This window comes from Periplaneta americana, chromosome 14 (genome assembly GCF_040183065.1).
Source record: "Periplaneta americana isolate PAMFEO1 chromosome 14, P.americana_PAMFEO1_priV1, whole genome shotgun sequence".
Taxonomy (NCBI): Eukaryota; Metazoa; Arthropoda; class Insecta; order Blattodea; family Blattidae; genus Periplaneta; species Periplaneta americana.
Window position 1 is genome coordinate 106465974 of NC_091130.1, and position 18254 is coordinate 106484227.

The window sequence follows — 18254 nt, forward strand, 5'->3', positions numbered from 1 at the left end:
TTTGACTTGTTCCATATTCTAGCTGTGAAGCAATGTATGAATACCATGGAATGTTAATAAATACAATACAATACAATACAATACCACCACTTCATTCACTTTTGTCAGCTGCCAGTACCGTTTCTCGCACTTTCGACCTTGAGCGTAAAGGTACTTTGTGGTGCAGTAGTAGCACGTTATTTTTAAATAATTCTTCATCATGATGAACAGAAATATCCATGTGACAATTATGTGGTGAAATTTTAAGATCCTGATCAGTTTGTCTATAAATAAGGGTGCGACTATTATGTGATGCCGACAATTACGCGATGAAATATGGTACATCTTTCTGCCTAGTTCTTCTGTAAACCATACAGCAATTAGTAGATTATGTCAGAGCATTTTTGTTCGCTTTATTAATCTCATATCACACTGTTTATTCATAGTAACTCTGAATATAGCTACTGCTTTTAAATATACATTTATTGTAGTTTAGATTATGGATTATGAAGATTTATCATATTACAATACTACCTCATCAATAAAATGCACTTTCACAAGGGTGACTAAAGTAAATTTTGTTCCTCCAAATTAGCATTTCAGACCACTGTGGATTGTGCAGTCTTCGGGAAGAAATGGATCAGAATCATTTTCAAAGATGTCCACTCCTTTCCTCTAAATCTACTGTGTTTGAGAAATATTGGAGAGCAAGAGTTAATGGCTTACTGCCAAGAACTCATCATTAGTTAACAACAACATATCCTGATGAAGTCTTTCACCCTACTCTTCACTAAATCGTCCTTATATTTTTCGGAAAATAGTCAATATCGGAGTATAAAAAGTGAACATTTACACTCATGTTGCAGTTCAACTTCTAGGGAAAAATAAAGATCCAAATTACAAGCACAATGAAGAAAACATGCTGGAAAATTCGCAGTTGTATCAATACTTGTCTTGTTAATACTGTATGTACATATCTGTATAATAAAAATTAAAGAAAATAAAGTATAACTACGGATTCTATCTTACCTGGTACACAAGACTGAAGGTGGCTTGGCTTTTGCATATTCAAGATTACTTCCACTGTGTAAGGCAAAGTATGATTATCTACAACCTTTCTTCCACTGTGTAAGCCAAAGTATGATTATCTACAATCTCTGAAAAGATTCTGTTCAGATGATGACCAGACCTACTTTTCAGGATTATCTGTTGCCAATAGTGAATAATGCTAATAGAAGGTTATGTTCGATTCATCATAAATTATGATTATTTATTTTCACATGTTCTAAAGCCTGGTCCAGACTCAACAGCTTACTTGACGTTTTACTTGCACATGCAAAAAGTTGCAAGTAAGAAGAAGCATGTGGACAGTAAAACTGAACGATTCTTAGAACTGAATGCCTCCAACTCAGTGTTCAGTCTTCATTCAGTTCTAAAAATCGCTGTTTTACAGTCCACTCGCTCCTCTTTGCTTGCAACTTTTTGCATGTGCAATTAAAATATCAAGTAAGCTGTTGCATCTGGGCAGGGCTTAACAAGTGATAAATTATGTTTATGACTTTGACTTCGAATTTTATAATGTGTAAATATGGTAGACTTTGATTATTTTTATGTATAAACATGTGTACTTCATGTCTTTACCCTTAATTTTTGGGACTATGCCACACATCTTTATAATTTCACTTGAAGTGTCTATTAGAGATACACTTTAATAATGTACCCAGAAAAAAAAACGTGTCAGTATGTTTTACGTTTTTGATTTAATAGCGTTTTTAATATCAAAAATTGATTTTTGTATAAGGACAAAAAGTGGACTTCGATTGTTTTTCCCCTATACTCATGTGATTTTTACAAAAAAAAAGTCAGTTATTTTGGACTGCTTGCTTTTGCTTGCACCTAAGGAATAAACCATGCTCTCAAATTGTGATAACTATTCCATAATCCGTTCAGTTACATCAAGCTGTGTTACAAAACGTTTCACTGTTTCTAAAGCAGTAACAGCGACATTAAAGGACACAAGATTGTTGGAAGCTGGCTCATTATATACACCGTCATCTTCGCACAACTCCTGCTGAATGTCTTAAACAATTTCGGAGATTGTCATGGCTTCATTGGTGATGACAGTTATATCCACATCTACATAGTCATCAAATGAACCCGGATCTCTCAACTGTTCCCACTCAACACAAACAGCAACATTACTATCTTCACAGTCATCTTCATCAGCACCGCAATCAACAAAAACCAATCAGCAACCGTCTTGTCATATCAAAATATTTCAGTGTGGAGGGATATTAGGATAGTTGTATTCAATGCAGTCACAGATTTGAAGCTGAATCCTCATTGTTTAAACTTGCACTTTTTTCCTCTGAACATACTCGCATTTTCTTCCTCCTCTCTGAATTGATTTTTCCATTGCTGCATAACCATTTACTGAAACTAGCATGTGCAGAGACAAGAATGGGCAGCTTCGAATTTTCAGGAATTTCAAAGCTGGCCACATATTAACAATGAAAACATATTGTACAGTATTTAAGCGATTATAACAAGCTTTTTTTTTCTTACATAATGTCGTCTTGAAAACTGGGGTGCATATTATATTCTATGGTGTATTATATTTGCCTGCAAACAGACTCGAACAAATTTAAATTAATGCACTATTTACGTTATAAGAAATGTTGGAAAACAACTGATAGAAACGCCACTGAGAGTTCGTGTTTTCTCGTCTTTTGCGTATTTTTCATTCATAATTTCTTGTCCATTTTTGACAATATTCATTAATAAGAATAACATTTTTAACAACAAGGATGACTTAATGTTTTTTTCTCTTTTATTGCGAGATTTTATGAATAAAACTTTTAACAATTGCGCGTATTTAATTAAACCAAAAGAATTTAGTAATAACAATGATTGATGAATGAATGGCATGATGTTAATCGCTGTCAATCAATGTTCTGACACCAACCGAGACTTGTTGACTAGAAGTTCCAGTTCTGATACTGCAAATGAGGATGAATATGACGTATAGCTAGAGGTAAGGGTGCCTTTATAACCTGTCTTCATAATATAATTTTAATATAAATATTGCACAGGTGTGCATCATATCCGCCAGTATTTTTAATTTTAGTAAATAAAAATAAAATTAGTATGTGTATTATTTTTGATGACACATTATATTTCGAGTAAATACAGTATTTCTGCATTTTCACATTTTCATAGCAAACCTAATTTCAAGCAAAATTGAATTTCAAAATATCTGAAGAAAATTTTGTACTGCTCTATGTTTAAAATACGACCGTATAAGTGTAAAAACATATAAACGAAAAAATATGATTGAAATAAATTAACATGGAAAATATAGGAATTTTGCTGGGACTTCAGGAAAAAAATGCGTGTGAAAAGCATATGCATGAAGTTTTACTGTACATATTCTCGCAAGTTATACCCAGAGAATCATAAATACAAGTTTAACAAGAAATTTAACAGATATAACTGTTACCAAAAAATAAAGTCCCTAAATATAGTACCATTGTTTTCACTGTTTTGCCTCATACATCATGAATTCAACCGATAAAAAAATCTGTAGTTTTAAATATTGCAACTGAACAGAATTTTTGAAACATTGTAGTTTTTAATAACGCACTAGAATTACCTTAGTAATCCATTTGGGGAAACTTGCATTCGAAATTTTCACTCTTGATATGCAGTACTACCTAGTGAGGATTACACATAACAACCATGACATTACATAAGTATTTGTGTGAAGTGAACCCTAGTTATTTATTATGGTCCTCTTGGTTTCGACAGAGAATTCTACCTTTATTCAACGTTGTTGAGGAACAAAGGAATCATTTACATGTGGCCAACATTTTTACTTCATCACATAGAAGCTGCACTTACAACTTTTTTTGCCTTTGGCCAAGACAAACTACATTATTATGTACATTAGGTCCAGGAGGTAAACATGATAAAAAAGCTGAGAATGTTGTACTGCATCAATACAAAAAACATGAATTCCATCAACATAAAACACTTTAACTCACAAGTGTATCATCTATGTCCTCTTCACTGTTATCATCATCAGAATCACCGGAGTCTTTGTCTTTGAGCCGACCATAACCTCTTACAACCAGGTAGCGTTCAATAGCTTGAACTAGAGCTAGAGGATCAATCTTCACCGTCCCTCCCTTCCACTGTTTTAAGTTAGTACAGTCGGGATGCCGTTGTAAATTGCACTGTAAAACATATAAGATGAATATATGTATCACTACACAGCATGAAATCTGTATCAGATAACACTGGTCAACACTGAAAATGCTTCAGAGATTAAAGTAATCAATTTTTACTGAATTTGGGTCACTGATCACGAATATGACATTAATTTTGTCAATTGGTTCTAGTTTTGGCTCTGTTCTTTATAAATATTATACGAAATCAAGGTTGTTGTAGCCTTACCATCCCTGTATGAGAAGGGAGTTGTTTCAAGACTTATGGCTTGCCTTACCACTGACAAAGCGAGCTTCACTATTTTGAAGCAGTTGCTATTGAAGATCTTGCGAGTGAAAATGTGTTCCGTTATGTTTTATTCAATTCTCCACACTCAGTTGTGGTGAGATCCTATGTGATTTTCTGTGCGCGATATTTTTGTCTGCTGTTCTTAAACATGGCGTGTAAATGTGTAAACAGTGCGGTCAATTTCTGTTATGTTTTTGTGGCAAAGTGAAATTTTCTAATTAAAAGAGAAATATTACGTCAATCATAAAGAAAATATCCTATCTGTATTTTGATTGTAAAGTAGGAGACAAAAAGTGGACACCACAAATTTGCTATAATACTTGTTCTACCAACTTATGAGACTGGTTAAACCGAAAAAAGGCCATCATGTCCTTTGCAGTCCCCATGATATGGAGAGAGTCGATGGATCATAAAACAAATTGCTATTTTTGCATGGTACATCCAATTCAAAGTCATTGCAGAAAGAAAGAATGAACTGGTAATTATTCCAATATCCAATCAGGTATTCATCCTGTACCACATCTGAAGAACTACCTATTCCACAATCTCTGTTAATTCATCCGATGAAGAGCATGAGGCGAAAAATCGTGATGCAGCTGTATAAAATCCTGTATCAGGTTTGTCGAATTCTTACATCCTTACTTACTTACAAATGGCTTTTAAGGAACCTGCAGGTTCATTGTCGCCCTCACATAAGCCTACCATTGGTCCCTATCCTGTGCAAGATTAATCCAGCCTCTATCTTCATATCCCACCTCCCTCAAATCCATTTTAATATTATTCTCCCATCTACATCTCGGCCTCCCCAAGGTCTTTTTCCTCTGGTCTCCCAACTAACACACTATATTCATTTCTGGATTCGCCCGTATGTGCTACATGCCCTGCCCATCTCAAACGTCTGAATTTAACATTCCTAATTATGTCAGGTGAAGAATACAATGTGTGCAGTTCTGCGTTTTGTAACTTCCTCCATTCTCCTGTAACTTCATCCCTCTTAGACTCAAATATCTTCCTAAGAACCTTATTCTCAAACACCCTTAATCTCTGTTCCTCTCTCTAAGTGAGAGTCCAAGTTTCACAACCATACATAACAACCAGTAATGTAACTGTTTTATAAATTCTAACTTTCAGATTTTTTGACAGCAGACTAGATGACAAAAGCTTCTCAACCGAATAATAACACGCATTTCCCATATTTATTCTGCATTTGATTTTCTCACGAGTGTAATTTATATTTGTTACTGTTGCTCCAAGATATTTGAATTTTTCCACCTCTTCGAAGGATAAATCTCCAATTTTTATATTTCCATTTCGTACAATATTCTGGTCACGAGACATTATCATATATTTCGTCTTTTCGGGGTTTACTTCCAAACCTATCGCTTTATTTGCTTCAAGTAAAATTTCCGTGTTTTCCCTAATCGTTTCTGGATTTTCTCCTAACATATTCAAGTCATCCACATAGACTAGAAGCTGACCCTTACTTCACAGTCTATATATCCCATGGAAACCTCATATGATTACTAATCAGTATGAATTAAATGATCTTGTGACGGACATGGAGTTGAAGAGCAAAGTATAACTACTAGGATCCAGATCCCAACAGTGAAAGGTTCTAACTGAAGGTGTGAAGTTATACAGATTCCATACTCGTCAGAAGCCTGTAGAAGAGTATTTTTCTGTGGAAGTGATGTAGTGTAATGTGATCCCAAAGACTCAAGATCGAAGAAGCTTCAAAATGAAGCAGGAGTTGTTTTTCTCCATAATTACAATTGGTTATGTAGTGCACATGAAGAGAAATATATCCATATGTTAAAAACTGATAAAAAGCATAAATTACATTGAATACAATTGGCATATTTATGGTGACTTTAAAGTAATAGCAATACTTTTTGGTCTGCAGCTGGGTTATACTAAGTATTGTCGCCTTTTATGTGAGTGAAATAGTCATCCCACTACCAGTACATTAAGAAAGACTGGCCACTGCAGGAATATTCGGAACCAAGAACAAAAACATTCAACATGTTCCTTTAATAGATTCCAGTAAGGTTTTACTTCTTCCGTTACATATTAAACTCAGTTTAATGAAGAACTTCGTTAAAGGTATGAACAAAAGCAGAGATACACAAATATTGTCTGTGTAAAATTCCACAAATCACTGGAAACAATATAAAGGAGAGAATTTTTATTAGCTTTTATGTCCTTAAATTCCTCAATGACAATCATTTTGAAACACTGTTAAATGATAATGAATAGACAGCGTGGGATACTTTTCGAAAAATGGTGACAATTCCTGGTAAATGTGAGGGCTGAAAACTATAAAGAACGGAATGCCTAATACCATACTACCAAATAATTAGGTGCAATTTATCACTCAAAATACATATTATGTTACAGTCTCATTTAGGTCCAGTTTCACCAAATTTCATTAAAATAACGCTAACAGAATTTTAACTAACTTGTTGTTAAAAATTAAACATCCTGTTAGTGTAATAGAATTTCACCAACCATTTGAAGTAACATGATGTTAAGAGTAATGTAACAGGAATCAAGGAAGCAGTGATTGTGTGAAAGTTTACTGAATGTGCCTATAGTTGTGGCATAATTTGTTTTAGCAGAAAATTATATTTTTACATTATGGAAGTATTATGGAAACAGAAAAAGAAACTCATAAGGAGCAGTAATTTTACCTCATATTAGAAACATAATTATTTTAGTACACCAAGCAACTAATTGTAAGAATGTATTTAAGACAAACGTAGTGATGGAACTTCCATAAGAGAAAAGGAACAAGCGTTGGTTTCATTACCCAAGATTTCAATCGTCATGTGGATGTGAAACCGCGAACTATGAAACAAATCGATGTTATGGCAGTATTAAGAGAAATGCTAAGAAGAATCATGCACAAGATACAGTGGAATGTCTGAAAACTGGTAGTGGTACTTTCACTCTCAAAGTTGATGACATGGGTGCGAAGATTCTTTCAATTATTCAGAATCAAGTAGAACCAATAGAAAATGGAGATGATGTGATACTGAATACAATGACAAGTGTTAACATTTTTTTTATATCCTAGATACCTAATATATTTTCGAAGTCATTAGTTATAATTACATGCAAATTGTTAAATTAGTAAAGAAATACCGTTTTGAAAATCTGCAATTATATCTGAGTATTAATATGAAATAATAATCACATAAATGCTTACATTAATAAGTACACATCTTCTCTTTATCACAGATGCAGTACTGATATTAGTATCCAACATCTTAGTATTTAAGAACATATCACTAAATAATTAAAAATGCTGAAACAGTCATTGCAGTTAATTGTTTTCATTGCAAATATATGGTGATCCGTAAGTAATGTCATTAATTTCAGGGAGTTATTCTTTGAGATATTTAAAGCAAAAAAGTTTAATATAATTTTGCTCGTTGTTGCTTCCTTTTCGAAGTAAAAATTATTTTATATGAAACTTTTCATAGCGTGTTTTGGGAAAGCAATTGAATTCCCAATATGCTCAGTGAAATGATTGAAAGAATTTTAGTTTTGATCTTTAAATTTGCAGAAATTTGATAAGAACATATGTAACTTTCAAAAATTCCTTTGCAATTATGTTTGGATAAAATTTTTGGACATTACAGGACAAAACTAAAATTCTTTCAATCATTAAATTATCATAATATAATCCTCTCTGTCCACACCTGTGGAGTAACGGTCAGCGCGTCTGGCTGCGAAACCAGGTGGCCCGGGTTCGAATCCCGGTCGGGGCAAGTTACCTGGTTGAGGTTTTTTCCGGGGTTTTCCCTCAACCCAATACGAGCAAATGCTGGGTAATTTTCGGTGCTGGACCCCGGACTCATTTCACCGGCATTATCACCTTCATATCATTCAGACGCTAAATAACCTAGATGTTGATACAGCGTCGTAAAATAACCCAACAAAATTTAAAAAATTAATCCTCTCTTAAACTGACTGAGGATATTGGAAGTTCAATCAATGGCTTTCCCAAAACATGCTTTGAAATTTTTTATATAAAACAATAAATATTTCTTTCGAAAAAGAAGCAAAAGGAGCAAAATTGTATAAAATTTTTGTTTGAAATATCTCAAAGAATAATCCCCTGAAATTAATGATATTATTTACAGTTCATGCTGTATATCTCAATATAATAATGCAGTTTGTAACATATTGTCGACTTAGACTGTAAACCTGCTAACTACCAAGAAGGAAATTTTACAAGAAAAGCAAAAATCTTCAGGACCAAATTCAAAGTACAGGTGGTATTTATACCTGTACTTTGGATTTGGTCCTAAAGTTTCAGTTAATTTAAACTCAATTTTTTGCTTCCCTTGTAAAATTTACTTTTTGGTAGTTAGCAGGTTTATACACTAAGCTAACAATATCACGGGTGCTCGTGTAAAGGGGGTTAAGTCAAATTGTAAGGTATGTAAACTTCTCTCTTTTGGTTCTGAACAAAACCCCTTTGGCACAAAATATGGAGCACTGTAACTGCATCATAGATGGAAGAATGACTTAACCCCTTTAACACAAGAGAAAAGTAATTGTGGACAGTTCAAATTTATATTTATTCCAGTTTAGCCAAATCAACTTAACCCCCTTTACACGAGCACCCGCGATATGTTCCCTGACAGCCATGATTCACACTGCAACAGGGCATTAAGGATTTAACTGCAGAAGTACAACTTACTTACAAATGGCTTTTAAGGCAGGTTCATTGCTGCCCTCACATAAGCCCACCATCAGTTCCTATTCTGTGCAAGATTAATCCAGTCTCTATCATCATATCCCACCTCCCTCAAATACATTTTAATATTATCCTCCCATCTACGTCTCGGCCTCCCCAAAGGTCTTTTTCCTTCTGGCCTCCCAACTAAGACTCTATATGCATTTCTGTTAACTGCAGAAGTATGCTGTTTTTGAACAGTGGGTTTAACATGATGTTATAGGGATACCATTTTGTAAATGCAGTTGTAATGCATATGCGCTAATCTCCCCTCCCACAGTTCTTATCATGGCGAATGCTGAGTTCATAGGGAGTACAGCTGCACCAAAGTGAAGTGAAGTGTAGTATAAAATAAATAAATGAATACTAGTAATAGTGCTGTGTGTTTAAGTTATAGCCAGAGTATTGGCATGTCTTTATGTGAGAAATATTTTTGATCATAAACTCATGGAAGAATATTCCCCCGAAAAATTGAGGAAATTATGTGAGCATGTGCAGAAAATAGAGGACAAATATTTTGACCAGAGGTGTACGGTTGAAGCAGAAGTAAATAATGCAATCCAATGAGAGTCACGATAATAGCGGCCTAGTACTGCCAACTTCGGTTAAGACACAGATTCTTACTGGTGATAGACGTCGGGGAATGCACAGAGGGGAAGATGCAGCAAGTGTAGGAGAAGGAAATGATTTAGTTTTCTACCACAGCTACATTTTCTAAGTAGTCTAGCTATAGCAGTAACAACAGTTGATGAAACATCTCTTCTGTTAAGTTTACTGTTAAACTGCCTTAATGTCATGTTAAATATTTAACAAAGGTTAGTGCAACTGGACCTTAGACTTCTTCTCAGACAATTTCGGTGCAATGAGCAGCGAGCATGGAGAGCGTTTCCAAGTAATTTCTACAATGGAGAGATGATACCAGGGTCAGTGGAGATCTCTATGCTTGCTAATTATTGCTGAACCATTGCAAGGATGTACTAGAGCTGGAATACAAGTGGCAGGTGGAGAGGCGCTGTTTGTAATATAGAGATAAGCTATGTTTTTATTAGACCACGTAAAAACATAATAATGATGTACCCAATATTTTCTTCGGTTACTGATAAACTATAACCAATCCAGCATTTTTAAGGCCATTTTCGTATTCAGCAGCTAAAAATGGACAAGGGAATGTACTTTTAATTTCCGAAGCATAAAATAAGCTAAAATTTGTTGTCCAGTGATAATCCATCTTTTCAATCATCAGATAAACATACCTTGAGCTGATGTGTATTGAAGAATTTGAGAGCACTAGTACTTCCTCCTCTTCCAGTGCCAGTTCCAGCTGGAAGGTCATGAACTTTCACAGGAAATTGTTCTAGCTGTGATACACAGCCACTTAATTTGGCAACAAGAGCTGACATAGATGCAGGATTCCATAATGGAGGCGGACCACAGAAGTCAGGATCCAACTGAAACCAAATAAAAATTGATAATCCTTTAACATCTCATTTCAACTAAAGTTGTGCAGTGAAAATTTAACAGTGTTTGCAATAGTAATGTTTCGTCTATTTTATACTACAGAGGTTATTCAGAGATAAGATCATACTGTAATTCTTTACGTCTCTTTTAAATTGTCAACAGCTATTCTCAAATAGGATTGGCTATATTGCAATTGAAACTGTATAATACATTTTTTTAAGTAAAATTACAATGTCTAATTGATGTAACTGTGATAATGGTTCCTTAGTTAACGTCCGTTTTAAATTACTGAAGTTATTCACAAGCAATAATTTTGGACAACTAGTAATTATGAAGGGTATACGGGAAAAACGATCAAGGTTCATAAAAAATCGAATTTGAGTTACTAATGCTATCTTATAGTGGAAAGGAAGTACTATCACGTGGTCTAGCTAGTAATAAGAAATCATCGTTCTTGGCATTGCACTACGTCAATTTCTATTAAATACACACATAACAAAGTATAAAGTGCTTAAACTTTAAAATTCGTTTTTCTCGAAACTTTCTAAAATGGACCTTGATCGTTATTCCCGTGTACCCTTCATATACATAGGCCATATAGAAATGATCGGGATGAAATTGAAATACAAACTGCTGAGCCATTTATGCCCAAACCCACACTTTCTGAAGTCGAAATGGCGATAGAAAATCTGAAAAATTATAAGTCTCCAGGTATCGATCAAATTCCAGCAGAATTAATACAAGAGGGTGGAAGCGCATTATCTAACGAAATTTATAAGCTTGTACTTGCTATTTGGGAAAAGGAAATTGTAGCAGAGCAATGGAAGGAGTCCATAATCGTACCTGTCTTTAAGAAGGGGGACAAGACTAACTGTAGTAACTTTCAAGGAATATCACTTTTGTTGACGTCGTACAAAATTTTGTCCAATATTCTTTTGAGAAGATTAACTCCATATGTAGATGAAATTATTGGGGATCATCAGTGTGGTTTTAGGCGTAACAGATCAACTATTGACCAGATATTTTGTATTCGACAGATAATGGAGAAAAAATGGGAGTATAAGGGTACAGTGCATCAGTTATTCATAGATTTCAAAAAGGCATATGACTCGGTTAGAAGAGAAGTTTTATATGATATTCTTATTGAATTTGGTATTCCCAAGAAACTAGTTCGATTAATTAAAATGTGTCTCAGTGAAACGTACAGCAAAGTTCGTATAGGTCAGTTTCTGTCAGATGCGTTTTCAATTCACTGTGGGCTAAAGCAAGGAGATTCACTATCACCTTTACTTTCTAACTTTGCTCTAGAGTATGCCATTAGGAAAGTCCAGGATAACAGAGAGGGTTTGGAATTGAATGGGTTACATCAGCTACTTGTCTATGCGGATGACGTGAATATGTTAGGAGAAAATTCACAAACGATTAGGGAAAACACGGGAATTTTACTGGAAGCAAGTAAAGAGATAGGTTTGAAAGTAAATCCCGAAAAGACAAAGTATATAATTATGTCTCGTGACGAGAATATTGTACGAAATGGAAATATAAAAATTGGAAATTTATCTTTTGAAGAGGTGGAGAAGTTCAAATATCTTGGAGAAACAGTAACAAATATAAATTATACTCGGGAGGAAATTAAACACAGAATAAATATGGGAAATGCCAGTTATTATTCGGTTGAGAAGCTTTTATCATCCAGTCTGCTGTCAAAAAATCTGAAAGTTAGAATTTATAAAACAGTTATATTACCGGTTGTTTGTTATGGTTGTGAAACTTGGACTCTCACTTTGAGAAAGGAACATAGGTTAAGGGTGTTTGAGAATAAGGTGCTTAGGAAAATATTTGGGGCTAAGAGGGGTGAAGTTACAGGAGAATGGAGAAAGTTACACAACACAGAATTGCACGCATTGTATTCTTCACCTGACATAATTAGGAACATTAAATCCAGACGTTTGAGATGGGCAAGGTATGTAGCACGTATGGGCGAATCCAGAAATGCATATAGTGTGTTAGTTGGAAGGCCAGAGGGAAAAAGACCTTTAGGGAGGCCGAGACGTAGATGGGAAGATAATATTAAAATGGATTTGAGAGAGGTGGGATATGATGATAGAGAATGGATTAATCTTGCTCAGGATAGGGACCAATGGCGGGCTTATGTGAGGGCAGCAATGAACCTCCGGGTTCCTTAAAAGCCGGTAAGTAAGTATTCACAAGCAATAAGGGAATTCTTTATTCAACATCTCTTTGGAAATACAGAGAGTCGTGGAATGACGAGGTGGCAGAGAGATATTGAAGCAATGATGAAATGTGAATGGTATGAGGAACCTAGATTCTCAGAGAAAATGTACCCTATTGTTGCTTCAGTCACAAAATCTCACACAATCTCCTCGGAATTTAATTATATTGCAATTGACGAGTAGTACATCCAGACCTCACAGACTAAAATCAATGTTTAATACTAAATAGTGTTGTGGGATTTAATCTATTAAAATTAATGGGTTGTAGTTGATATTAATTATTATTTTGTTAATACAAACTCCTACTATCCGACAATATTCTCTCTCGGAAAATGCTTATTTAAAAGCACAATAGTATTGTTATTTTCTAACTCTAAACCAGGTAGCGTAGGGAAAATCTTTGCACAAACACTTCTATTGAAAGTTGAAACACAACGCGAAACCTTCATACGTATTATGGTTTTCCAAGAAAACTTCCACCTTGTTGTCAGCTCCTAGCACATGAAATACACACTTTTCTGGGATTCGTCCCCTTATCCATTATAAAATAGCCATGTCTACACTGTGTGCAAATGAGAGCGCAACTATCTTCTTCTCTTTCTAAAATCTGGTAATTCGATTACAATAGGGACCAATCTTCTGTTTCGACCACTGTACTTTTGCAGTTGCAGTTTCTGTACTGAGTTTGTATATGAAGGTTATGCGTTTTGTTTGATAAAGAAAAATAATCAGTTTTCTGTGGTCTGTGAAAAGTGTAAACTCCATTATGTCATATGAGAATTTGAGAGGTAAACTTGGTGAAACGATTGGATTTAAATTGAGTGATCGTGAAGAAGTGCTTAACAGAAAAAAATTTCTTTCATGTTTAGTGATGCAGGAAACATTGTGACTAAATGTAGAGCGGCACTTAATTCGGAACATGTGAATGCACTCACATGTTTAAAATCATGGATGAAGCAGTATTAACTACGTGAGTCTTCATACTTTTTGTTATTTATATTTGTCTCAAAAATTCCCAGAGAAATTGACACAATAAATTATAAGCCTCATAATAAATATGTTAGTAAGTAATTAAAATAGTTCTGTAATATAACCATACAATATATACAGAGAGACAACATTTAATTCTTACGCTTATCACCAAACATAAGTTAAATTTAACAATAACTGTGTATTACAGCAAATTAAAACATTTTTTCAAATCGATCAAAACTCGATTAATCGATTAAATTCAAACAGTTAATCGATTAAATATTTTGACAATCAACAGCACTACTGAATAGATACAAATAAATAAATAAATAAATATATATATATATATACACATAATTTTAGTAATAATTCTGGACAATTTTGTGGCTTTTCTCTATACAGCTGTATATCAATTCTAATGCCTTTAGCCTGACCTCGACTAACCTCAGATCACTGTGTTGAACTTCAAGCATGAAGTATTTCGTGTCAAAATTTAATTTATTAATTACACAAAGAAAATAAACATAGTATTTTACACCGCACAACTTTGAACATACAACAAATCCAAATCATTTTCTTTGTAGTCAGCGGAAACCTAGATCTTGTATTTTCCATGCATTTTTTTGTACTTGGAATCTTAAAGAAAGGTGCTCTTGAAGGGAAAAGGAGTGTCCAACTTTGTTTAAAGAGACAGAAACTACACGAAGAGAATGAAATTCTTAAAAACGTATCTCAAAAGTCATGAGGAAGGGGGGAGGGGGATTACAAGAGTATATACGGTAATGGACATATTATATTAGTTCAAAATATTTATAAATGAATCAAAACATGAAGAGCAGACTTACAGGGCATCCCGCAAATACATGTAAGAAGGTACGTAGTCGCTGATCCCGGGAGCCCACTACTGTACTATCAGCCTGTGTAACGTAATGAAGAATGGCCCGTATCAGTCCACTGTGATTGACTTCAAAAGGAGAAATATCAGATTCCATCACTATACTACGCAACTCTTCCAGGGCAGTCAGACTTTCATTAGGCTGAAATAGAAGAGAGAAGTTAAATATATTAATATACATGCATGATTCTGACAAATTATGACAATATTCAGAAAAATATAATTTATTTCCAAGAAATAGTCTGCCCAGGCATTCTGGGTTGCCAAAAACACACAATAATACACATACAAGAATACTGATTACAGTAAATAGATGAGTCAAATTAAATGTGAACTTAGAGCTTAATGCTCACAATGTTATCTCTTCTACTTTCTACTCACTCAAAATTAAAAATTCCACACAATTTCTAAAAAATTTGAGTTTTGGCATAAAATGGCATTGCACTGTGATGAAAAATAAAATTATGCTATCAACTTGGAAACAATGTCATGCTAGTATTTGTGGCATACATGGAGTATGCTTGTTGTATGACCTTTGATTTTGCCTACATAAACATTTCGAAGTGAAATTTATACTTTCAATTTCCGTTTAGCTATGGACACTGTTAAATGTCTTATTATGCGGAGTGGAACTGTGGATGCACCAAATATGATTAGATTAATAATAGCTAAACAAATGCTCAGAATATCGAATTTTCTCTATTTATTTTCTAAAATGCTACTAAACATTTGCAATGTTATTAACACTTTTATCTGAAATGACAGTTTTGCGTCCGTGGTGTAACAATCATGATGAAGATCTGGAACACATTCTTCTATACTGTCCATCCATAAACCACAAAAGAAGTAAATTAAAATCATCAGTACCCGTTGCAGAAGACACAGCCCTGCAGTATATATTGACTACACCCCACCTCTGGCTACTAGCAACCAGCATCTATAATGAACACCAATCAAAATACCACTCTTTTCTCGTGAAAAACAACTGAATAGACTACAGTGGACTTTATGTTGTCAGCAAACAGCTGGATACATTAAGATTGATTGTTTAATACCGGGTAAGTTGTTTCCTTGCTATATCAATTAGATATTGGTAGCTACATGCTGTGATTATGTGCCTGACTTTAATGTCTTCTTTCTACAGTAAAACCTCTGTTACCAAAATAAAGGGGGCTGATTCCTTTTCGGATAAGCAAAATTTCGGACAACAAATTTAGCGCTAAAAAGCTAGAAACTGACCCATAAGTTGTGCACACATGCGTTTAAAAGAAACAGCTGATATAATGTATGCAATAAGTACAGTATTATCAAGTCTAAATATCATTCTTTATCATTTCTTTAAGAAAAAGTCCGAAATTTTATTTTGGTTTTTTTTTGTTTGCATCTTTTTCTGGCAGCAATGTCACGCCTGTTTAGTGATTGGGGGTGCATTTACCAGGCTTGCATAAAGAACAGGACGAGTTTTTGCCCTCACACGTATTCCTCTGACCTGCTTAGTGACAACTACTTGTCTAAGGAACTGCTTTTACTTTAGTCTTTTATTTTGCCCAAAAAGTGTTGAAATTAAAAATACATATACGAGTGTACTCTATTTCATAAAAATAGTACACAATACAGTATAACTTTTTAATTCCTTCATAAAAAAATTCAGTTACACGACTTACATGTTTTGGTTAAACCAGTTTTTGGTGACAGAGGTTTGGTTAACAGAGGTTTTTACTGTATTTATTTCTGTCTAAATATTATTTATAAGCAGAGACGAGAATTTCATGCACTATAAAATCCCAAAATCTGCATGCATTCATGCACTATCAACTACGAAACATGCACGAACAAGCGAAAAATACATTAAAATATGCACTTTCACTTTTGTTCCAAATTTCTTATTTTATCTCACTTTTTTTGCACAGTTAACAACTAACAACATTTATAAATTGGTTTCTGTGAGGTTTCTGCGCTTGTCAGTCAATATGTTTTTGTAGACAGAGATGACGTCTCTACATCGCAAGAAGTTAAGGGTGTAAACTTGAATGAACCTTTTTTTGCTATTTAGTTTTTTTTCTTTCTTTTCCTTCTTCACTCCTGATTCCTGAAGCTAAAATAAGGGATATAAAATCAAGAAACTGCGGTGTCCACTCAAAACCATTAAAACATGCATTTAAAGTGAATATAATGTATATTATATGCATGATTAAGCTAACAATTGCTTAAATATGTATTATGCATGTTTTTACCCCCCCCAAAAAAGCCAAAACATACAAATATGCACGGAAAAAGTATACATATTTGGAACCAGATAGTAATGAAATGGATAAGTACTTAGTTTGAGCTATGTCCTGTGTTCCTATAAAAACATGCATTAGCATGCAATTCTCGTCTCTGTAAGTGTGCATAATTTTCATGTTGTAAGCTGTATCATTTTTATGTTATGATTATGTTATGATTTTCTCTAAATCCAAGATGACCTCCAGTTTTATTATTAACTGGAGAAGATAGATTTTGCACGAAGCCTGTCATTTCTATTTGAAATATTTACATAAATTAAGTTGATCTTTTGATCTTTTTATTTTTCTTCTATATTTTTACCTGTGCTTGAAGCTTATGTATTGCCTGAGTGAGCCTGGACAGCACATTCATGGCAGGATGAGGTGGTCCATTGTTCTCTGATACAGAGTAAGTTTCTACAAATCGAGCAGCCTGTTCACGAACCCAATTTCTAGCTTTTTCTTTGTTGCCAGCTGTCAAGTTTGGATTGCTCGAAGATTTTGACATGGAAGACTCCTGAGAACAATATTTAAAAAGCCATAAGTAAGTAAGTAAGTGAGGATAAACTTCAAGTCGAATTGGTTGTACTAAATCATAAGATGATCTTAGTAAATTTGTCATTTTATACTTAAACGACAACTGAGGTTTACAAAAAAAAAAAATGTTAAGCACAATGTTTACAGATCAATCTAAGGAGAAAAAGCATTGGTTATTCATTAGTGAAAAGAGTATTAAATTTTTTCTACTGCTTAAATAACAAGCAAGCAAACATTACTTTTTAAACATCTATCTCCATCATAAGATTCGCATTAGGACGAGGTGAAAAAATAGGAGATGAAGGCATGATGGAAAAGGATATAGTGTACAATGGGGAAGAAAAAGTGGTAAAGCTATGCTACGATCATTGCAAGTGGTCAGTTAATTGGAGATTAAACATTTCAACCCCAATGAGTAGAGTTCCTTTTATTCCTCCTCAACCCATGACAAAAATAGATACAACATTCGAAACATCGCACTTTTTCATATTATTTCATGAATAAAGTAAGTCTCAATTAAATCTCATAGGATATGAAAAATAAAATAGAACTACTATGCAATACTTCGACTTCTACTTCTTCTTCCTGGAATTAGTCTGGCTACTAGCAACAGGCATCTATAATGAACACCGATCAAAATACCCCTCATTTCT

General features: G+C 34.1%; 1 protein-coding gene across 3 annotated transcripts in view; it reads right to left on the minus strand.

Moving 5' to 3' along the window:
• Positions 1 to 18254, minus strand: part of ctrip (E3 ubiquitin-protein ligase ctrip) — a 146537-nt gene that overhangs the window by 23555 nt on the left and 104728 nt on the right. For all 3 annotated transcript variants that reach the window (XM_069845838.1, XM_069845841.1, XM_069845842.1), the window contains 4 exons: positions 17387 to 17581; positions 14751 to 14942; positions 10495 to 10689; positions 4023 to 4214 (listed from right to left, as the gene is read on the minus strand). In XM_069845838.1, the coding sequence (XP_069701939.1) occupies positions 4023 to 4214; positions 10495 to 10689; positions 14751 to 14942; positions 17387 to 17581 (774 nt within the window). The remainder of the gene's footprint in view (positions 1 to 4022; positions 4215 to 10494; positions 10690 to 14750; positions 14943 to 17386; positions 17582 to 18254) is intronic.